Source organism: Ammospiza nelsoni, chromosome Z (assembly GCF_027579445.1).
Source record: "Ammospiza nelsoni isolate bAmmNel1 chromosome Z, bAmmNel1.pri, whole genome shotgun sequence".
Taxonomy (NCBI): domain Eukaryota; kingdom Metazoa; phylum Chordata; class Aves; order Passeriformes; family Passerellidae; genus Ammospiza; species Ammospiza nelsoni.
This window is the reverse complement of record NC_080669.1, coordinates 537,841-559,816: the sequence shown is the minus strand read 5'-3', so window position 1 is coordinate 559,816 and position 21,976 is coordinate 537,841. Positions and strand designations below refer to the sequence as shown.

Here is a 21,976-nt window from a genome sequence, read left to right as displayed (position 1 = left end):
GACTCTGGAGAGAGTCACGAGTTTTCATTGTTATCTTTTTAGCATTCTGTAAGTATCCTTGCTGTATTCTTTAGTATAGTTAGTATAGTATTCTTTAATACAATATAGTATTATAAAGCAATAAATCAGCCTTCTGAGAACATGGAGTCAGATCCATCTTTCCTGTCCTGTGCTGGGACATTCCCTGCAAATTCAACACAACTGACTGGCTGGAAACCCCTTCCAGCTCACACCTGGCTGGCGCTGAGGAGGCTGCACTCACTGCAAACCCCTTCCTGCCCACGGGACAGGGCTGGAAGTGCTGTGGTGTCCCTGCAGGATGGGGCTCCATGAGGCAGCGGCTGTGTCCCACACAGAGGCTTGGCTGCAACACTGGCTCATCTTTTGTTTCTGTGAAAAGTGCCAATCACTTATTTTTAAAATTTTAAAAGTAATTAAATGATTGTAAATATAGTTACATTGTTAGAGTAATAATAATTTGGATATTTGGGAATGGAAACAAAGAGTTACGGATGGTCTGGGTGCCTCTTTCTGGGCAAAACAGGCCCCAAAAAGGCCCCACGTTAACAGAGGATTAACCCTTAAAAGCAACAGCCTGTTGCATATTCATGCACCTCATCCACGATGCATAAGTCCCATTCAAACACAGGATTCTGTCTGGGCACTGTCAGCTGCTTCCTCTGAATCCTGAAGTGTCTCCAGGGCTGAGTGAGGCAGGAAGAAGTTCATTTCTCCTGATAATGGGGCAATAAATTCTCTTTCAGAGAAAGATTCAGGTGTCCTGTGGCTGCTATCTCAGTGTGAGTACCTCATTCCTTTCTTAAAAAAATATCTCACATGCATCGTTTCTATTTTAACATTATAACATAAACTGTATTTAACACAGTAATTAAGAAAATTAATACAGTATAACATAACACATATAATACAACACACATATAACATTCATTTGGATATTTGCGCAAAGCCAATCACAAAATACTCATTTTTCACCATTTCCTAGCAGAGCACCCATGTTAGCCTGAGGCACCCTGAGGCTCACACAGTGTGCAAACCTTGAGACAAGAAATGCTGGTTTAGAAATGCCGTGGAATGGTCAGACATTGCTGAGAGAGAAATGGAGCCAGAAACAAGTTACAAAGGATGGCCTTGTAAATAAGACTGGATACTGTGGGGAAACAGAACTGTGAAAGATGCACTGTAGTGGGACCCACAAGGGGTAATTTTAGATAATTGGCTTTAAGGCATCTACAGCACAGTGTGGCTAAAGCTGACAGGCTAAGAAACTCTTACGGTGTACTGCAATTAACAAATAGTTAACTTCTGAGTGTGATGGAGTGATTTATAACATCTGCACTGTCTCACTCTTCTCATGAGACTGAAAATGGAACAAGAGTTTTTAAAACACCTCCCAGCTGTCCTATCTCTGGGTCAGAAAAAGGCATTATCCAGCACCAGAGGAGGGGCTGGTGCTGCCCTGGGGCTGTGACACATCCACCTGTCCGGCACCCTCCAGCTGGGGGGCAGACCAGGGAAGCCTCTCCACACTCCTCTCTGCCATTCAGATTTTAGTAGCAGCTTCCACACTCTCAGGACACGCTGTTTAAAAAAAAACATATCGACATTTAATGTGTTTATAAAAATATTATGTCAGTTATGTTTATATAAGCTTAAGGGGAAATATCCACAGTTCACTCAAGCAGTGGATTTTGTGGGGAGGAGGAGCCCTGACCTTCCCTGGGTAGTTTTGGAAAAAGGCTGGTGCTAATTGTCTTAAGGAGAGCAAAGGGTGCTGGCCCGAGGGGCTGTCCCCATGGAGGGCTCGTCCCCAGGGCACAGCCCCCATCCACACCCTGTCCTACACTGTAAGATATGTGTGTGTTCCATTCCCACCTGCCAGAGCTGGGGCAGTTCTCTGCTGTCCATGGGGCAGTTCTCTTTATCTCTCCCACAGCCAATCCTCCCTCCAGGAGCTCTCTGCTGTCCATGGCCCATTCATCATTAATCACCTTCTGTCCACGGCCCATTCATCATTAATCACCTTCTGTCCACGGCCCATTCATCATTAATCACCTTCTGTCCACGGCCCATTCATCATTAATCACCTTCTGTCCACGGCCAGGGAGTGTCCCTGCAGGGCTGATCCAATCCCAGCATCCCATGGGGAGATGCCCCGCCCAGGGGAGGAGCCAAGCATTCCTGCCTGGATCCAATCTGAGCTTTGGGACAGCCCAGCAGCCTCTGCCCCCTGCCCTGCCAGAGGAGCAGCTTTCTGCTGCCCTGCACGGCCAGAGGGAGCCCAGGCCCATCTGCAGCAGCCCTGGAGCTGCAGAGGAAAACTCCCCCCTGGTGCAGGATCCCTGCTGCAGCAGAGCCACAGCTGGCACTGCAGGAGGGCTGAGCCCCCGTGGCATGGGGCTGGGGCACCGCCCTGGCGCTGTGGGGCAGGGGCTGTGATCGCTCTGGCTGTGGGTTGCTTTGTGCTATTGCATTTGTATTGTTCATTTTCCTGGTGAAGAACTGTTATTCCTGCTCCCATATCTTTGCCTGAGAGACCCTTAATTTCAAAATTACAATAAATCAGAGGGAGGGGGATTGTATTTTCCGTTCAGTTCAGCTCGGTTCAGTTCAGTTCCATTCGGTTTGGCTCGGTTCCATTTGGCTCAGCTCAGCTGGGCCGGCTCGGTTCGGCTCTGTTTGGTTTGGTTCCGTTCGGCTCAGTTCAGTTCTGTTTGGTTTGGTTCTGTCCTGTCCGGCTCGGTTCGGTCCTGTTTGGCTCGGCTGGGCCCGGTTCGGATCAGCTCGGCTCGGCTCGGCTCGGTTCGGCTCTCGCGGTGCCGCTCCGGTCGGGCCGGGCCCTGAAGCGCCGCGCTCATGTGGGGCGGCGAGCACGTGACCGCGTGGGCGGGGCCCGGGGCGTGCCGCGCAGGCGCAGTGTCGCTCCGGCGCGGCAGGGGCGGGGCGCGGGCGGGCCCGCGCAGGCGCAGTGCGGCGCGGCGGCCGGCAGGGGGCGGACGCGGGCGGGCGCTGCCGCCGCCGCCATGAGCACGGGCCCGGGGCCGGAGCCGGGCTCTCAGGCAGCCCCGGAGCCGGGCCCGGAGCCGCAGCCCCGCAGCCACGCCGACCCCGCCGACCCCGGGCCCGCCGCCCCCGGCGGCCTCTTCGCCTGGCTGCGCGGGCGCTGCCTGGGCCGCGGGGCCGCCGTGGACCCGGCGCGGGACACGTTCGGCGCCATGACCGGGCTGTACGGCGCCATCCAGCCCGCCGACTCCGTGTCCCTCAGCACCCGCACGCACGGCGCCGTCTTCAACCTCGAGTACTCGCCCGACGGGTAAGTGTGCCGGATCCTGGGGGCGGCGTGCTGCGGCTCCCCGCCAGGTGTGCCCGCCCAGGTGTGCCCGGGGTCCCGAGGCGCAGGGCCCGTTCTGGTGCCCAGGTGTCGTCGCTGTGTCCATCAGCAGCACCCCTGGGCTGTGCTGTAAAGGACTGGGGCACGCACCTGGCGTCAGGTGTCCTGCTGTGCCTCTCCCAGCTCACCTGCAGCGGTGCCTCTCCCTGTGCAGGAGGAGGGGATGGGGGTGACGATCCTGCTCCGGCTGCTGCCTGGTGCTGATAAATGTGTACTTTGCAAGGTTTTAGTGAAAAACCCCACTGATTTGCAGATGAACCTTTGATTCGGTGTCGCCTTTCCTGCCTCAGAGCCCCTGGGAGGTGTGAGCAGAGGCACCAGGTGGCGGGCAGGACCCACCACAAACGTGGGGTTTTGTGTTGTGCTCCCCGCAGCTCGGTGCTGACCGTGGCCTGTGAGCAGACTGAGGTCCTGCTCTTTGACCCCATCTCTTCAAAGCACATCAAGACTCTCTCGGAAGCTCATGAAGACTGTGTCAACAACATCAGGTGGGTCGGGAGGGACCTTTTGACGCAGCTCAGCCTATGCCTAGGCAGTATAGTTTAAATGTTACCCTTTCTTGGGGTGGAGCTGGAAATAGCAGGAGCAGGACTCTAAAACTATCACTGTTTTTGTCATGTAGTATTTTTCCTTTTAAATTCAGGGGTTTTAAGTTGTTCTGGTAATAGATTTTGAGGCGTGATTTTAAGGTATCTTTTAATAGTATTCCAGCTGCTCTTCAGTCAGATTCTCAAAGCAAAAAAACCCACTCCAAAACCCCAAAGCCACAACCAACTACACAGCAACAAAAAAGCTTCAACCAATAACTAAACACAAACAAAGAATCCCAAGAAAATTCTGAGTGTTTTCACTCAGAAGAGCCAAATATGATGTAGGGTGCTGTGCTGTGTCCATCAGATAAGTTGATGTTTTTCGCAAGCTGGTTGTCCTTTTTTACCAAAGACTGACGTTTTACATCAGTTGTGTCAGGAAGGCTGGATTAAAACGTGTGTCTGACACAGAGGAGCTGAGCTCTGTTCTGCACATTTTATACAGCTTTACATGGAGCCTTGTTCAGGTCTGTGAGCAGCACTGCAGGTGCTGCAGGGGTTCCTTGTGGTCAGCACCAAAACTGCTTACTGTTTACCAAAGTTTGGGGTTTTTTTCCTTGACAGTTGGTTGCTGTTGCTGTGGTGTGGCTCTGGGCCTGAAGGATTTTTAGTGTGTGTTTTCTGGATGGGTGTCTTGTTCCTTTTACCTCAGGTAGGGCTTTTTTTTAATGGAGTGCCTTCACCCAGTGAATTCCAGACATGAGCCAGTGTGCCCTGTCCTTCTGAAGGTGCAGGCATGCCTGAGTTCCAGTGGTGCTCACCTTTGATCTGCAAACTCAGTGATTCCGTCCGTTCATTTTCTCACTGAGCCAAGTCACTTGTGCTGGTGTGTGCTCCAGCGAGGCCTCGTCCTCCCTGGGTGTGTTTGGAAAGCCTTGCATTTGCCTCAGGGAGCTCTAGGCTGTGTTTATTTTCTGTTGATTTCCCAGCTGTGCCGCTGCCAGCCCCAGCGAGCTGAGTGCTGTGCAGAGGGGAGCAGGCTGAGTTACCGTGGGGGTTCTGTCTGAGCACCTGGCACACAATTCATTGCCACACAGACCCCCTAAAAAACCCACGCCAAACTTGTGCTGTGCCTCTGTGCTTGCTCCAGAGGCACTGCTGGTTCATACCCCAGCAGTTCTCCTGCAGTGAGCTGTTGCTGGTGCGTGCTCTGCGCTGAGTTCACAGGGGCTTTGGGCCGCTGTCTCTGTTTTGCCTAGTTCGGCTAGTTCAGAGGGGTTTGTTTGGGCTGCTCTCTGTGCTGAGTTCAGAGGGGGTTTGGGGCTGCTCTCTGTGCTGGTTAGTTCAGAGGGGATTGTTTGGGCTGCTGTGGTATATCTGTCCTGACCAGTTTAGAGGGGGGGTTTTGGGGGCTGCTCTGCTATCTCTGTATTGGCTAGTTCACAGGGGGTTTCTTTGGGCTGCTCTGGTGTCTGTGTTGAGTTCAGAGGGGTTTGGGGCTGCTCTGGTGTCTGTGCTGAGTTCAGAGGGGTTTGGGGCTGCTCTGGTGTCTGTGCTGAGTTCAGAGGGGTTTGGGGCTGCTCTGGTGTCTGTGCTGAGTTCAGAGGGGTTTGGGGCTGCTCTGGTGTCTGTGCTGAGTTCAGAGGGGTTTGGGGCTGCTCTGGTGTCTGTGCTGAGTTCAGAGGGGTTTGTTTGGGCTGCTCTGGTGTCTGTGCTGAGTTCAGAGGGGTTTCTTTGGGCTGCTCTGGTGTCTGTGCTGAGTTCAGAGGGGTTTGTTTGGGCTGCTCTGGTGTCTGTGCTGCGTTCAGAGGGGTTTCTTTGGGCTGCTCTGGTGTCTGTGCTGAGTTCAGAGGGGTTTGTTTGGGCTGCTCTGGTGTCTGTGCTGAGTTCAGAGGGGTTTGTTTGGGCTGCTCTGGTGTCTCTGTGCTCTCCTGCTGCCCCGCAGGGCGCCCTGAGCTGTTCCCTCCTGCAGGTTCCTGGATAACCGTCTGTTCGCCACGTGCTCCGACGACACCACCATCGCGCTCTGGGACCTGAGGAAGCTCAACACCAAAGTGTGCACGCTGCATGGCCACACCAGCTGGGTGAAGAACATCGAGTACGACACCAACACCAGGCTGCTCGTCACCTCGGGCTTCGATGGCAACGTCATCATCTGGGACACCAACAGGTACGGGGCTGGGCTGCGCCGTGGGCTCTGTGCAGCTCACCAGCACAGGGACACCAGCACAGGTGCAATGCACAGGTACCACCAGCACGGGTGCAGCAGCACAGGTGCACCAGACAGAGCCTCCCTCCCAGAGTGGGGCTACACTGTGCTCTGAAACACTGGGACCACTTTATAGCTGTTACCAAGGTGTGAAAAATGCCAATCAGTTGCTTTTAAAATTTTAAAAGTTTAATAGTAATGAAATGGCTATCAATATAGTAATATAATTAGAGTGATAATAATTTGGGCAATTTGGATTAGGATAATATGAGACAACAGAAACAAAATGTTATGGACAGTCTGGGTACCTTTTGTGGGAAAAATAAGCCTGAAAAAGAGCCTCGTTACCAGAGGATTAACCCTTAAAAGCAACAGCCTGTTGCATATTCATACACCTCATCCATGATGCATAAATCCCATTCAAACACAGGAGTCTGTCTGGGCAGTGTCAGCTGCTTCCTCTGAATCCTGGCAGCACCTCCAGAGCTGAGTGAGGCAGGAAGAAGTTAATTTCTTTTGATAATGGAGCAATAAATTCTCTTTCTCTGAAAGATTCAGGTGTCCTGTGGCTGCTATCTCAGTGTGAGTCCTTTCCTTAGGAAAAAAATACCTTACATAGCACAGTTTCTATTTTAACATTATGTTATAACATAAAACTATATTTAACACACTACTTAAGAAAATTAATACAGCAGTACTTTCTAACGTAACACATATAATATGCATTTGAATATTTGGAAAAAGCCAATCATAAAATACGCATTTTTCACAAAGAGCTTGCATTGCCTCTCTGGCAATAGTAAATGGTTAGAAAAGAGCTGCTCTTGCCACATGCCAGAACGTAGTTCTTCCTTCCAGAGGAGGTTCTGTCCTCATTGCTGTAGTTGTGGGAAGATGTGACTTCACCCATTCCATTAAAAAGTAGGATAAAAGACAGTGCTTTAAAAAACGGTTTTGGGGTGAACAAAATGAATGATGCTTGGCACATCCTGGACCCTTGTGGACACAGTCAGGGCCTGGAGCTGCAGCTGACCACATCCCTCCTGTGCTTGTCCTGCTGTCCAGGTGCACAGAGGATGGATGTCCTCACAAGAAGTTTTTCCACACCCGTTTTCTGATGCGGATGAGGCTGACACCAGACTGTTCCAAAATGCTGATCTCCACCTCCTCTGGTTACCTTCTGATTTTGCACGACCTTGACCTAAACAAGTCTTTAGAAGTTGGCAGCTACCCCATTTTACGGGCCAGGAGGACCACGTCGAGCTCAGGCGAGTGCTGGGAAGGTGCGGCAGGGCCTGTGCTGTGGGCTGCCCTGTGGGGTGCTCCTGGGCAGCAGCCCACCTGTGCTGGGACACCTGTGGGCTCACCTGTGTGCGTGTGTTTGCAGATATAACGTCGTCAGGCTCCTCTGGCCCTCGAGCTGTGGGCTCACCCTGCCACCAGAACAACTCAGGGCCGCCCTCCGAGAAAACCCTGTCACGGCCCTCCCAGAGAGAAGGTAGGAACAGATCCCTTAACAAAGAGATTAATGAAAAGAAACCCCGGACTTTGATTTGCTGTATCCAAAAGAGGCCAGGGGACAATAGTGAAGAACTGCTTTTTTGTCCTGTGGTTTTTTAAGGATGGTGTTGCTGAGACTTGTACTAAACCATTAAAATCTCATTGCACACCAAAGCCTGGGGATCTAATCAGTCAGGTTTTATATCTCAGAAATCTGGTAAAAGTAACAAGATCTGTATTTTATGTTAGTATGTTGTTGTTTCATGGAGGTGCTCCCTTTTCCTTGTGTTTTTCCGTGAACAAAGTTTGTGTGAATGTTCTTTCAGGGAAAAATCCAGAGAATCAGCATGAATTTGCCAAATGGGTGAATACTTTGTGCATCCTTTGTAATTTGAAAGAATGTAATGTTAATTTTTAGCTATTGGGGTTGTGAGATGCTGAAGCATACTGGTGAGGGGAGGCTTACCTGGATGCCAGGGAGTGATTTACCTGGGAGTGAGGGGAAGAAGGGAGAAAAGCTGCAAGCTGAGCAAGTGTTGGGATGAATTTGGAGAGCACATCATACAAGTTTGAGAATCAGCAAATCTTATAAAATCCTTACTCGTTAGATTTTGCTGTAATACCAACGAGGAGCATGAGTGTGGAAGGTTTGTGTCGTTGACAGTGCGGTGGGTTCAGTGCAGGTCTTGGCACTCCAATTTCACTAAAAGGAGCTGTTTGAAGTGGAGACTGAGCCTGTGGGTGTTGGCTCCGGGTTCCTGTGACCCTCTGAGTCTCCGTGTCCTGGCAGCCACAGGTGTGACCCCATGTCAGCAGCAGGACTGGTGGGAGAGCTGGAGGTCACTGTGTGCGTTTCACTGAGACTCACAGGTAATTCCCTTGCAGGGGGATCACCTAGGAATAGCCTTGAGGTGTTAACACCAGAGGTTCCTGGAGAGAGAGACCGTGGTAACTGCATCACATCACTGCAGCTGCACCCCAAGGGCTGGGCCACGCTGCTGCGCTGCTCCAGCAACACAGATGACCAGGAGGTAACACACTGCCTCGAGCTCTTCTTCCAAATATGTGCTTTTGGGTTTTTTCTTAAATGATCTTCCTGCTAGAACCTGCTTCAGGCCTTTTCCTTGATGCAGGAAGTCGTGAGACCAGCTGCAGTTCAGCTGCAGGCTGCAGATTCTGCTCCTCTAACTTGAGCAACAGTAGGCAATAATACTGGATCAATAATAAAATGTTTTAGTTACTTTGATTACTGATGTAAATTGAGGTTCATTTGGTTTTGCTGGGATTGTTTTCTGTCTCTGTGCATTTATTTGGGTTTTTTTGTTGTTGTTGAAGAAAGTCACTCTTTGCAAAGGTAACCCTTTACACAACTGTAGAGGACCAAGTGGAAGCTTAGCAGGTTGGTTATAAATTTTAATGCTGGCTCTGCAACAGTCAAACTGATGTACAACACAGAATTTTTGTAACATGCAAAATGTTGCATTGGATCAGTTGGTACTGGTGATTGAGTTGTAATTTCTCTTAGTCCTAGAGTCTGCCTTATTCTGCTTTATTAATGCTCATTGGTACTTTTCCTGTTGTGGTTATTTCAGAAGGATGCATGAAACAGAGCTAGGAGTGCTTGTCTTGGGGCTGAAGTAGAATCAGCACAATATAAACTTTGTCATTGATTTTTTTTTTACATTTGTTCTGATACTAAATAATGAGATGACAGGGATCCTTAATGTGTCTCAAATAACAAACTGGCTTGCAGAGCTGTTCATAACCTTCCTTCAAAAGTCTGTTACCCACTTGCTTCAAGATTCTGTTCCTTTTGAAGTCAAAGGCATAAAATGCCAGTGATCTGCTCTGAGGTACAGTCAGCTGAATCTGACTTTATAGACTTAATTTAAATATTTACTAAATTAGAGCAGGTGCCTGGCCAAAGGATTAGGCTTTGCTCTCTGCAGATGAAACCTAGATTGGAAAGATTAAATCTGGCACCCATTTAATCAGAACAGCAGTTTTAGTGCTGGGCAGCTGCTTTGCTTGGGTGGCTGACAGGGAGGGAGGGGGATGCTGAGGCAGTGGGGGCAGGCCAGCAGGAGCACGTCCCACCTGCTCACATGAGCTGCCGTCACCTGTAGGGGTGCAGGGGGAGGGAATGTGTGTTTGCCGTGCTTTACTTCTCTTTCAGTGTCCCTTTCTCTGCCTCTCCCTTTAGTGGACTTGTGTCTATGAATTCCAGGAAGGAGCCCCGGTGCGGCCCGTGTCGCCGCGCTGCTCGCTGCGCCTGACGCACTGCATCGAGGAGGCCAACGTGGGCCGGGGCTACATCAAGGAGCTCTGCTTCAGCCCCGACGGCCGCATGATCTCGTCGCCGCACGGCTTCGGCATCCGCCTGCTGGGCTTCGACGCGCACTGCAGCGAGCTGGTGGACTGCCTGCCGCGGGAGGCCAGCCCGCTGCGCGAGATCCGCTCGCTCTACTCCCACAACGACGTGGTGCTCACCACCAAGTTCTCGCCCACGCACTGTCAGATCGCCTCGGGGTGCCTTAGCGGACGCGTCGCCCTCTACCAGCCAAAGTTCTAGGCACGGCGGCGGCCCCCCTGGATGGACCTTGGTGGGTTTTCCTTCAGCTGAGTGGAAGTGTGCTCTCTCCAAAGCCTCGGAGCCCAGAGGAGTGGCGGCTGCTGTGCCTGGATGTGACCTGGAAGGATTTTTTAGGCCAGCACCACGGGGATCTGGGTCCTGCATCTGTGAGCCCACAGCCCTGCCAGCAGACCTCTGCTCCTGCTGATCCTGTGCCATCGGGCTGCTGTCCTGCTGTGTTTGTACCCTGGTACTTGATTGTTGCCTTCAGCACAACTCCAGTGGGCTGTCTGGAGCAGCACAGAGGGGCAGGTGCCCAGGTACCTCCTGTCCCACAGGAGCTGGACTGCCTCACCTCTGCTTCCTCTTCTGTTGCTGAAGCAACTCTGTGGTGATTAGTAGATAATGGACTGCTTGTCTACGTAAGCAACACGGTTAGTTACTCCCACAAAAAAAAAAAAAAAGGAAAAAAAAGAAAAAGGCATTTTGCTTTCATTTCTATGTTAATGTGGTTGTCATTGGCTAGAACAATGAGTCACGGTGTGGCTTAGGCTGGCAGGACCACTGGAGGTCACCCAGGCCCACCCCTGCACAGGCAGGCTCCCCTTGAGCCCCCCAGTCACCCTGGCCCAGAGGATCCCTCTGGGCTTGTGCAGCACGGCAGCTCTGGCCCCTCCTCTGCCAGGTGTCTGTTGCAGAGTGCTTTCCACGTCTGAATCATGGTGGCTGTTTGCTGGTGTTGGGTGTTTCCCACCTGGCTGTTTCCCCACACACACCTGGCTGCACTCTGTCTGTGGGGGAAATTCATTTGGATGTGTCCCTGGTATCACCAGGTGAGCCTTTCTTCACGTGTGCTGTCAGTCTGAGAGGGGATTAAAAACAAACCTGCCAACAGTGGGATGTGCCTGGATCTAACCAGGCTTGTCATCAGGTGTGGAGCACAGTACTGCTCACGTTGGAGGGGAAGCTGTATGGGGAGCAGCTGAGATCACTTGGTTTGTTCAGCTTGGAGGAGTCTGAGATCTCGTGGTGCTCCTGAGCATCCTCCTGTGGGCCAGTGGAGGGGCAGGTACTGACCTCTTCACTGCTGTGACAAGGGACAGGAGCAGGGCACGGCTGGGGCTGGGCCAGGGGAGTTTGGGATGGAGATCAGGAAAGGTTCTGCTCCCCCAGAGGGTAACTGCTGGCACTGCCCAGGCTCCCCAGGGAATGGGCACGGCCCCGGGGCTGCCAGAGCTCCAGCAGAGCTTGGACAGTGCTCCAGGGATGCCCAGGGTGGGCTCTGGGCAGGGCACGGGTGGCACTGGGTGACCCTTGGGTCCCTTCCAGCTCAGGGCATCCTGTGGTCACACCCAGAGTAGGAATGCCAGATTTCAGCCCTTGAATTAATAGAGCTGACCTTGTAAATGCACAGGTGTTGTACATCCATATCAGTTCATAACGTTCTCCTCACTTACATGTTCCAAGATGAGGTTTTTTAGTGTTTCACTGAAGTTTTGCAGACTAGTCACACACTCAGTTCAGCAGGGAACTTTACCTGAAAGGACTGTCACCTGCTGGTGTTCAGGTACACTCTCTGGCTCAGCAGAGCACACTTGTTCAAAGCTGACTCTTACAAAGCCTTTTGCAAAACGTATTTGGGGATAAAGACAACATACATGGATGTGAGAGAGCTGGAAAGGTAAGCCTGAGGACCCTCCTGTAGCTTTGTATTTATGTGGGTAGTATACCCTGGTGTTGGTGCAGAAATCATTGAAACTAAAGCCTCCTCTGCATTATGACAGAAGAAAATCCCAAGTTTCCTCTTTTGAGAAATTTCTTTGGTAATGCAAAGCCTTTAGTTTTGTGTGTAGGGTAATCTGAGGGCAAACATCCCTTCTGCTGGCCCGAGCCTGCACTGGGGCAGGTGGGTCTGCCGGGTTGTGGAACATTCCCTTGGCTGTGGCTCAGCGCCCTGGGAGTGCAGCGTGCAGGAAATGCGGGGACGAGCCTGGCACGCAGGCTTTTCGTGCAGAGGAGGAGCTACAGGGAGTTTGTATGGGCCAAGCTGTTTGGGGAAAGGCACCCGGGTCCTGCCCAGGACTGCAGCCGCTTTTCCCCAGGCATTTGCTGTCCCACTGCCAGGCTGCTGTTTTCTCACCTTATTTAATGTTTAGTTACACATCATGGAAGGGACTGCAGGGACACTTGAGAGAACCTTGGGATTCTCACGGGCTTGCACAGTGTTTGTTTTGGAGGTGAAGGAGCACCCCCAGGACCGAGGGGGTCCTTGGGAGGCTCTGTCTGTGTGTTTCCAAGGCTGTTTTTGTTTTCCTGTCAGAACCTCCTCAGAGTGGTGGATCCCTAGTGACTGTAACGCTATGCCTGTGAATATGCACTGAGTGTTACCTTTTTAATTCTACCTCATGATACGCTGTGTTTTACACCAGTATTGTGCTGAGCTTTGGACACTCACCTTTCTGTACAGAGGACCATGACCCCGAAGTGACAGATGTGTGACAGATGTGTCACCACCACTCCTTGACAGCACCTGTGGTTGGCTGGCAGGCCCTGCCTGGCTCTGGGACTGGCAGTCACCCGGTGGAGGGGTTTGGTCACCTTGATGCTTTTGTAGCGTGTCCAGCAGATGCATAAAATGACAGAATCTGTACATGTATGCTGTAGAAATGTTACTTAGTTTTTCCAATGACATTTGTAATAAGTTTGAAGTAGAGTAAGTAGGTAGTCTTAGATTTTGGTCATTCGATGGATTACTCGTTTTCAACAAACTTGGAAGTTTTCCATGAAGGCTTTACCATGTTTTACCTGTGAAGGTCACTTCTCAGTGGCTTACAGCTGACATGCCTCACAGTCATGTGGTAGTGCAAGTGTTTTCAGTTCTCTCTCAGTAGCATTACTGAAACAATGAAATTATGTGTTGGTGAGCTTTGGGTTATTTCTAGGTAGTCAAACAAAAACAAAAAAGCTGATCTTCTAGTTGTGTTTCAAAAAACTGAATGCTCGACCTCGAGAAGTGTACAAAACTGTGAAACAACTGTAAGGAACCATTTCCAAGGGAGGAAGGACTGCGCTGACAGAGGGGCGGGTGGCTCACGGCAGGGCTGGGGCGGCAGCACGGGAGGGATTCACGGCGTGTCTGGCGGGGCCGGTTCTGAGCTCTGTGGGTGCTGTGGCGGCTTCGCACGGCGAGCTCCCTCCGCCAGGGCCGGTACCGGGGCCGGCTCCGCTCCCGCTCCCGCCGCCAGGGCCGGTACCGGGGCCGGGTCCGCTCCCTCCGCCAGGGCCGGTACCGGGGCCGGGTCCGCTCCCGCTCCCGCCGCCAGGGCCGGTACCGGGGCCGGCTCCGCTCCCTCCGCCAGGGCCGGTACCGGGGCCGGCTCCGCTCCCTCCGCCAGGGCCGGTACCGGGGCCGGGTCCGCTCCCGCTCCCGCCGCCAGGGCCGGTACCGGGGCCGGCTCCGCTCCCGCTCCCGCCGCCAGGGCCGGTACCGGGGCCGGCTCCGCTCCCGCCGCCAGGGCCGGTACCGGGGCCGGCTCCGCTCCCGCTCCCGCTGCCAGGGCCGGTACCGGGGCCGGCTCCGCTCCCGCTGCCAGGGCCGGTACCGGGGCCGGTTCCGCTCCCTCCGCCAGGGCCGGTACTGGGGCCGGTTCCGCTCCCTCCGCCAGGGCCGGTACCGGGGCCGGGTCCGCTCCCGCCGCCAGGGCCGGTACCGGGGCCGGGTCCGCTCCCGCCCAGCCCGGAGCCCCGCAGTGCCCGCGCCGGGACGGCACCGCCGCGCCATGGGGATAGAGGACAAGCACAGCGGTGCCCACACACACACACACACACACACGATTGTTTGCACTCGTGGAGTCTTGGGGTAAGGACAGCTCGATGCCTACCACCAGAATGAGAATGTAAACATCAGTTTTTCGGGGAGGGCGGGAGGGGTCTTGGTTAATTTAGTGGGCTTTGTTTCTGTTTGTGTTGTGGTTTTAATTTGGGTAGCACTGATGTGGAGAAGGTTCTGACATCGTAACACATGGGTCTGTTGCTCTATAAACTCTTATAGGACATATAAACTCTTGGGAAAAAAGAAATACACTTGCCAAATGGAAGGTTTCAAAAAATTTAGTTTACAAGATCCTAAACAGTTGGAGAGAAAGGAAGAAGTCAACAACCCATCATGTTTTTAACCTGTAGGAAACAGAAGCTTCTCATTGGCTGATCTTAGTCAAAGGTGCATTTTCTAAAGCACTAAATATCCTCAGTTAAGTATAAGATTTTTAATACAGAAACAAATTGTGCATGTAGAGTATTTTGAAATACCTGAGATTTCCTAGTAAAAATTGTAGCCTTTTAATACCGTATATGAAGTATCAGAACTGCTTTGGAAGTATTGTACTTACAGCCGTTCAGTAACTTACTATTTGTGGACAGTTTCTCTTGCTTGCATAATAAACATTTAATAATTCACTGAATTGAAATGTATTTTATTTATGTTAAAATCGACCATGCTGGCTCTTGCGTGCCCCCTAAAAATTAAGAGGAAAAACACTTTTAGTGCTTAGATGCTGCCATTCACAAGTGTGTGTGTCACAGTAGCGCTTTTACATTAAATTTTTATGAAAGTGACATTTGAAGAGTCAAAACCGACTCTGAACCTCAGACCCAGGGCTCCACTATTTCTCAACCTCAACACTTTGGCTTCCCTGACATTACAGGAGCACATAACATCTTCCACAGAGAAACAGGATGCAGATTTTGTTTTTATTCCATCAAGGAGTGATTACAAAAAGAAGGTACACTGGTAAAAATCAGATTCTGCCAGTAACAAACATCCAGTAAACATTTTATTTAGATGGATAATCACCACTGGGATGCAGGAACTCGCGCTTGTGCCCACCCACACTGTCTGAAGCTCAGGACTGTATGATTACAACATGCTGATTAGGATTGATTCTGGAAGACAGTTTTAGCAAATGGAAAACTCAAATTCAGAAAAGCAATAGCCCCTCCAAGACTTAAGAAAAGACTAAATTCAAAGCAGTGTCTGAAAGCTTTGCTGCTCCCCATCATCCAAAGTGTTTTGGTTTATATGTGAATGTAGAGTTTAAGTGAAGAGGAAGCCCTCAGGGAGACTCAAACACTTTTGCTGGGACCCTCATCTAGCTCAGGGTTGTGCTCGCTCTTCTGTCCCTGTATCTAAAGCCTCAAGTCTCCTCTCTCTGAACTCCTGCTTCTGTAAGACACAGATTTCTGTCAGTCCCTTTCAATGTTTGCCAACAGAAGTCCTGAAACATGTCTCCAAGCACTCCACCTTTCCTGCTCCCTGCTTCCAAGGTCATCTTTGGCTTTTCGTCTCCACTCTACCTGCAGACCTCCAGTGAAGCAGGTCACCCAGGACTCTCACACCTTGCCTGTGCCACTCCTGTGTGGCAGAACCTTTAACAGAACACGCCAAGCAGGCAGATCCCCGAGTTTTGGGTACAAACACCAAGTGACCGCTAACTCCACAGAGGGAGCTGAGAAAAGACAAGATGTGGCAGTGCAAAAAGCCTGTGAAGTGCTTGAGCAGCTGCAGGAGCTGGAGTGTCCTTACACACAGGGACACCTCCCTGCTCCTGCAGCTGGAGGCAACAGAAAAAGCAGCAATTAAAAAATAAAAAGTCCTCAGAAAAAGCAGAACAAACTCCATGTTTTTTAACGAGGAAGGACACTTTAAAGCTTTAGTGAGTTTGCTGTCCCATTCCTTCCACTTTTCCCTTTTGACAGGAAGGCACACGTACAAACACGCACACACACACACACACAGATCCAGCCTGGCTGAGGTCACACGTTCAGTGCCACGGCTGGAGGACGTGGTCACCACAGGCTGCACCCTGCAGCGGCTGCAGCGGGCTGAGGTGCAGCTGGGAGCTCTGCACTTCAGCCATCCCCTTCTGTATCCGTCCTCTGAGCTTCACACAAAGTAATGAGGACCCCAAAACATCTGAAAATGCAGTTCCAAAATCGAGACTGGGAAGATGATCAGGCAATGGAATTGTTTTTCTTCAGCTCCTCCTTGATTCTCATGTTCTAAACATGGGCAGTGGAGTGCATCCCACCACAGAGCACAGCGCAATTTTGGGAGTGATACAGACTATTCTTTCCTCTTTTACACCTTGTGTTTGTCTGGTAGCTCTGTTATGGGTAAACTCACCTGCCAGCAAAGGAATACTTTAAGAAGTTCGTCATAATTGCACCAAGGTTTAAATGCATCACCATTCACCCCATAAATACGGAAGGCTGGGAGGAATTACCTGGCACAGGCACAGGCACTGCTCCCTGGGACAATGAGCGCTGGTGCCCCTCGAGCAGGACGGGTCACAGCAGCTTCAGCAGGAACTCGTAGGTGGCGTTGATGATCCCCCAGGACAGCACAGAGCGGTGGTAGTTCAGGTGGGCTCCTCGGAACAGGTGGATCACCTTCCTGTCGCGCTCCAGCCAGATCTTCGCCAACACCTTGGAGAAGGACTGGAACTCGCCACCGATCTGAGCTTGCATGCGAGTCTTTACCACGTTCACAGGGAAGAAGAGGAAGCCCAGCAGGGCGCCCAGCAGCCCCCCGCAGATGAAGTCGTTGACCAGGTGAGAGCTGTACGAGGTGGCCTCGGGCAGACTCTGCTTGATGGGCCCGCGCAGCCCGAAGAAGAGCACGTTGCTGGGCCCGTTCCGCAGCAGGATGGGCACCAATCCCCGGTAGTACTCCCGCACCCCGTAGGCCCTCAGCACCCTGAAAGCCTGGAAAGTGTTTGTGAACTTGTCGTGGTGCTTGTAGTCCTGCAGCAGCGTCTGCACGCGCTCGAAGGGCGTCAGCACGGCCTCGGTGGTGCCGGCCAGCGCGGCGGCCGCGCTGCGCGTCAGCAGCTCGGGGGCGCGGGCGTGGCTCAGCAGCAGCGCCGAGAAATCCTCGTAGAGGCCGAACATGAGCGCCAGCGTGGTGGTTTTCTGCAGCAGCGGTGGCAGGATGCCGCGGTACAGCGTGCGCAGCCCGTCGCGGCGCAGCTGGCGCACGGCCTCGCGGGCGCGCAGCCCGTACAGCTGCTGCCGGAACAGCACCTTCTGGATGGGGAACGTCACCGCGATGTTGGTGAAGGCCGCGCACAGCCCGCACACGTAGTGCTTGCCCGAGGAGCACACCGCCTCCTCGGGGGCCGCCAGCGCCATGGCGCCGCCGCTCCGAGCCACCAAGAGCCCGTGAGAGCAGCCCCGCCGCTACCGCATCAGCCCCGCAGCGCGCAGCGGCGCCCCGGCGCCCGCGGGCAGCAGCAGCAAGCAGCCGGCGCTGGCAGCGGCTGGGCCATGCTCAGGGAGCAGCGCTGCTTCCCTTCTGCGCTGCTCCAAACCTAAACAGAAACAAATCCCCCTGGAATCACCAACTCCAACAGCGAAAGGCTGGCCCTCGCGCTAACAGAACACTGCGTGAACAAAAGAGAGGCTGCCAAAAAACCTATGAAACACCAAAGCTACATCAAACGTGTACAGCGGCATCACAAAGCCCGATCCTTACACTCTGCCTCTCCCCGTGGCAGAAAACACCAGCTAACTCGGGTTCACCACCGCCCGCAGGGAGGCACAGGTGCCACACAGGTGTGACCCCACCGGCACAGGGCAGAGATTCAATCAGTCCCAGCTCACTGCCACGCAGCCTCCTCTGCATCAGCCCCCGGGCTCGACGTCCTCGCTCTGCTGAGGAGGGTCACAGGTGGAATTCAGCTGGGGTCCTCAAGGATGCGGACAGAGGCAGCTTGGCCAGACAGTCTGAAGGAGGACCGCAGGGATCTCTACCTGGCAAGCCCTGTTTGAGAGAAGAATGGGATTATTTACTTAACAGTTATGAAAAAATGTTTCTGCAGGTGCCCACATCCCACCCTCGATCGCAGTGAGGTCCGTGACAGCCGTGTGGGGCTGGGGGTGCTCCTGAGCCCCAAATGCTCCCCAGCACCGGCAGGGGATCCCAGGATCTCAGGGGTGCTTGGGGAGCACCTGCCCGGCACGAGGAGCTACCGAAAAGAGGAGGGGAGAAAGGAAGGGGGAAAGAAAAGGAAAGGACAGAGAGACACAAAGGAGCTGGGAGAAACAGGGAGGAGAAAAGGGAGGGAAGAAAAGGGCGGGGGGAGGAAGGCAGAGGAAGGATGGGAAAGAACGGGAGAGCCGTTTGTTCTCCGAGGCTCCCGCCGCCTCTGACGCCGGCAGCGTCTCCGTCCCCGGGGCAGCCCTCGCGCTCCGGTGCAGGAGCAGCGTCCCGACGGGGCCTCCCGCTCCGGGCCGCAGCCCCGCGCACCTGCCGGCCCCGCTCCCGCCCCCCGGCACCGCGCGCTGCCCGCACCGCCGCCCTCCAGCGCCGCCACCGGGGCCCAAGGTCAGCTCGGCGGCGGCTGCGGCCCGGCCGGGCCCAGCGAACCGCGGCTGCCGCTGCCCCGGCGCCTGCGCGGCCGCGGCGGGACGGGACGCACCTGCGGGCGGCGCTGCCATGGCGGAGCGGAGAGGGGCGGAGCGGAGCGGAGCGGAGAGGAGCGCACGGCGAACGCACCGGGCTCGCACCGGGCGCGCGGGGCCCGCACGGGGCCCGCACCGTTACCGCGACCGCGGCGCCACCAGCGCCCGGCACGGCGCGGCCTCGCGCCGCTCTCTGACGTCACCGCGCCGCCGTGTGACGCTACCACGCTACCGCACGGGGCGGGGCCGGCGGAGGGCGCGAGGACCCGGCGGTGTCAACCACCCCGACACAGGCCGCGCCCCTCCACGTGCGTCCGCCAATCAGACTGCGGTGATCTGTAGCCACGCCCCCGGGGGCGGGGCGGAGGCGGGCGGGAACAGCCTGAGGGAGCTGAGGGAGGGACGGGGGTGCTCCGGGTCCGGACAGCTCCGCTCCGCACGGGGCTGGCGGGGCTCAGCTCCCGGAGAGCTCTGTACGGGACCGGGAGAGCTCCGCTCCGCACGGGGCTGGCGGGGCTCAGCTCCCGGAGAGCTCTGTACGGGACCGGGAGAGCTCCGCTCCGCACGGGGCTGGCGGGGCTCAGCTCCCGGAGAGCTCTGTACGGGACCGGGAGAGCTCCGCTCCGCACGGGGTTGGCGGGGCTCAGCTCCCGGAGAGCTCTGTACGGGACCGGGAGAGCTCCGCTCCGCACGGGGCTGGCGGGGCTCAGCTCCCGGAGAGCTCTGTACGGGACCGGGAGAGCTCCGCTCCGCACGGTCAGTCTTTGCCCTTCCGGAGCTCCCCCGATCCCGACCGGGCCGGCTCCGCACGGGGCCGGGCCGGGCTCTGTGCCCCTTGTGCGGCCCCAGGTGCTCCCCGGCGGGCCCTAGCCGGTTCCGGAGAGCTGGGTCCGTGCGGACGGGCGGGGGTGTCTGTGCTGGCGCGGAGGCGAGTTGGCGTTACCGGTTCGGTAACAGACTGTACGGCCCGCATTCATTGCGGTGTGTACCGCTGCCCGCACCGGGCTGGGGCTGGGGCAGCGCGGGGCTCCGCGTCCCGCCGAGCTCCGTCCCGGTGTCCCACGGTGTCCCGCCGGGACAGAGGCTCTCCGGCCGTGAGGGATGTGGCACCGCGGTCGGGACTGGGCAGCGCGTCTGTGTTTTGTGGAGAGAGCCAAAAGCTCCACAACTTTGTGAAAGTTGTAAAGCTGGTATGTTTATGATTACAGCGCCGGACGCATGTGGAGATTGCTTTCCTTAAAAGACACGCATACCTCTGGGAACTCCAGGTCCCTTTTTATCCTCCTCTCAAATACATCTGCGTGCAGTTTCACAATAGGTTAATGCATACTCATTTTACAAATTTCAGTGACATTCGCTGCTGGTTCTTCTGCATCAGGAAGAATTCCTAGGTCAGGCTGGCCTGCTCTCACAGCAGTCTCTGTCTCTTTCTGTCACCCTCTGTCTCCCCCCTTCTCTCTGTCCTTCACTGAAGCAGTTTCCCTGAGCCTAGGCTTTTGCAGTCAGGCTACATAGCTGTGTTTTCCAGCCACAGACCCAAAGATGTACATTTCACCTAAATCAGAATGGGTTTCTACTCTGGAGAGTTTGTGCTCTGTCTCATCTGTGTGCGCTTGGGAATAGGGGCTGGGCTCGGCCGTGGTGCTGCTGCTGCTGCCTGGTCCCTCTCCTGCTGGGTACAGAACGGGTCCTTGCCCAAGGAGAAGAAGTATTGTCCAATTATGTTGCTTTTAAGTCTCATTCATTAATACCCTTTGCTCTCTTTGCAGGGATCTTGTACGCAGACAAACAGCCGGTGCTGTGGTGCAGCACATGTCCCTTGGTGTTTATGGGTTCAGCTGTGAAGATTCTCTTAATGACTTGTTAAATGATGTGTGGCCCCATGCGTTTGAAGCCTCTCCTCATGTCACCCAGGCAGTTACCGGGGCTCTGGAGAGGCGCTGCAGGGCCCTGCAGGGTGTTACAGTGGTGTTTACAGGTATGGCCTTGTGTGCTGGGGCAGCAGAGAGCGTTGTCAGGCACAACGTCTCCCGGATGGTCCTTTCCCCAGGAGCCCCGTGTCCTCCTGCAGATGGGCTTGTTTGTGCCAAAGCCCCTGGCGAGCGATGCAGTCCTGACTGTCCTGAGAGGGCAGAAAGCCCAGAGCAGCTCAGGTGGCCTTGCTGGCCCTGAGCGGGTGACAGGGGCCAGAGTCCGTGTGTGGGCAGCCCTGGTCAGCTGTGCCCTGCCCTGGCATGAATCCAGCGTGGGTTTGCACGGCCTGTGAGCCCTGGTGAGGCTTTGCCCTCCTGTGCTGGGGGAGAGGACACAGTCTCAAAGCTGTGCTGGGGTCTGGGGACTTCTGCTGCTCACAGTGACCCCGAGATGTGTCACAAAGTCTCTGTTCCCAGCCCGGTGCTCAAAGAAGCAGTCAGAGCTCTTCATTTCTTGGTCTCAAGGTTGTTAATTGTTCCTTATCTGTAAAATTCTTTCTCCTGCCCTGCCCAGGTCCCTCCAGCAGGACAGTCAGAGGCACTCTGCCTGCCCCAGGGCAGTGTTATCTTTTTATACTAAAAACTACGTGTGCAATATTTACAGTTACTGCCCAATACCCATCACCTGCGTTAGACAGGGAGCTGCTACTCTAAACCAATCCCAAAGTGCCAACATCACCCAGAAGATGGAGGCCAAGAAGAAGAAGGAGAAAGGCTGGACATGCCCAGATCCCTCCATCTTGCCCCCTGAACCCCCATTCTAAAAACCCCAAAATCTATTTTTCATCCCGTGACAAACTGGTTATTATTCTACTTAGACTTTGGTGGCTTGCTGATCCTCATGTAAGGTTGGTAATTTTTTCCATGGGTCATAATCAAAGTCACAGGTGTCTTGGGCTCTGAGCCAGGGTCCCTGAGCCCCCAGGGCAGCCAGAGGGGTGTCCTGAATTCCAGCACTGGGGAGATTCAGGTTGGCTGTCAGGAAGAGTTTTGTCTCAGGGTGATGAGACTTTGGAGTGGGCTGTGCAGAGAGGTGCTGGAGTGGCTGTCCCTGGGTGTTTGGGGACACACTGCCTGTGGCACTCTGCTGTGCCCTGGCTGACAAGGCCAGCCCGACCTTTGGCTGCAGGCTGGGCTCGATGACCTGGCAGCTGTTTTCCCTGCTCGGTGCTTCTGTGGCTCTGCGACCTTGTCCTCACCTCCAGAGGTGCAGATGTGTCAGGAGCCAGGACATCCCTCTGTCTGTCCCGAGCAGCCCAGACCCTGCCAGGGGGCTCAGAGACCCTGGCACTCACAGAGCCCAAAATGCCCCTCTGGGTTTGA

General features: G+C 54.3%; 2 protein-coding genes across 4 annotated transcripts; one reads left to right on the top strand and one right to left on the bottom strand.

The window, feature by feature from the left end:
* The first annotated feature begins 3,041 nt into the window (after positions 1-3,041).
* DCAF10 (DDB1 and CUL4 associated factor 10) lies at positions 3,042-13,505 on the top strand. Its single transcript, XM_059492964.1, has 7 exons — positions 3,042-3,331; positions 3,784-3,897; positions 5,912-6,109; positions 7,214-7,416; positions 7,536-7,646; positions 8,534-8,679; positions 9,852-13,505. Exons 1-7 carry the CDS (start codon positions 3,042-3,044, stop codon positions 10,218-10,220), a joined length of 1,431 nt encoding a protein of 476 aa, XP_059348947.1. The 3' UTR covers positions 10,221-13,505.
* An 809-nt stretch (positions 13,506-14,314) lies between these two features.
* SLC25A51 (solute carrier family 25 member 51) lies at positions 14,315-18,864 on the bottom strand. 3 transcript variants are annotated; one of them, XR_009420430.1, is made up of 2 exons: positions 16,502-18,247; positions 14,315-16,418 (listed from the first exon to the last, which is right to left on the bottom strand). XR_009420430.1 is itself a non-coding variant. In XM_059492438.1 (2 exons), the coding sequence occupies exon 2, from the start codon at positions 17,406-17,408 to the stop codon at positions 16,566-16,568; it is 843 nt and encodes a 280-aa protein (XP_059348421.1). In that variant the 5' UTR covers positions 17,409-18,039; positions 18,698-18,864; the 3' UTR covers positions 14,315-16,565. The 3 variants fall into 3 exon arrangements, 1 of the variants encoding a protein (XP_059348421.1); XR_009420431.1 differs by having other exon boundaries at positions 14,315-16,401; XM_059492438.1 differs by adding an exon at positions 18,698-18,864 and having other exon boundaries at positions 14,315-18,039.
* Positions 18,865-21,976: the final 3,112 nt, after the last annotated feature.

Bases quoted from the DNA above. Each gene is read 5' to 3' on its own strand.
- DCAF10 (XM_059492964.1), top strand. From the start codon at position 3,042: ATGAGCACGGGCCCGGGGCCGGAGCCGGGCTCTCAGGCAGCCCCGGAG. The intron at 3,898-5,911 runs GTGGGTCGGGAG...TCCCTCCTGCAG, and splicing joins GACTGTGTCAACAACATCAG to GTTCCTGGATAACCGTCTGT. The intron at 6,110-7,213 runs GTACGGGGCTGG...CCTGCTGTCCAG, and splicing joins ATCATCTGGGACACCAACAG to GTGCACAGAGGATGGATGTC.
- SLC25A51 (XM_059492438.1), bottom strand. From the start codon at position 17,408: ATGGCGCTGGCGGCCCCCGAGGAGGCGGTGTGCTCCTCGGGCAAGCAC.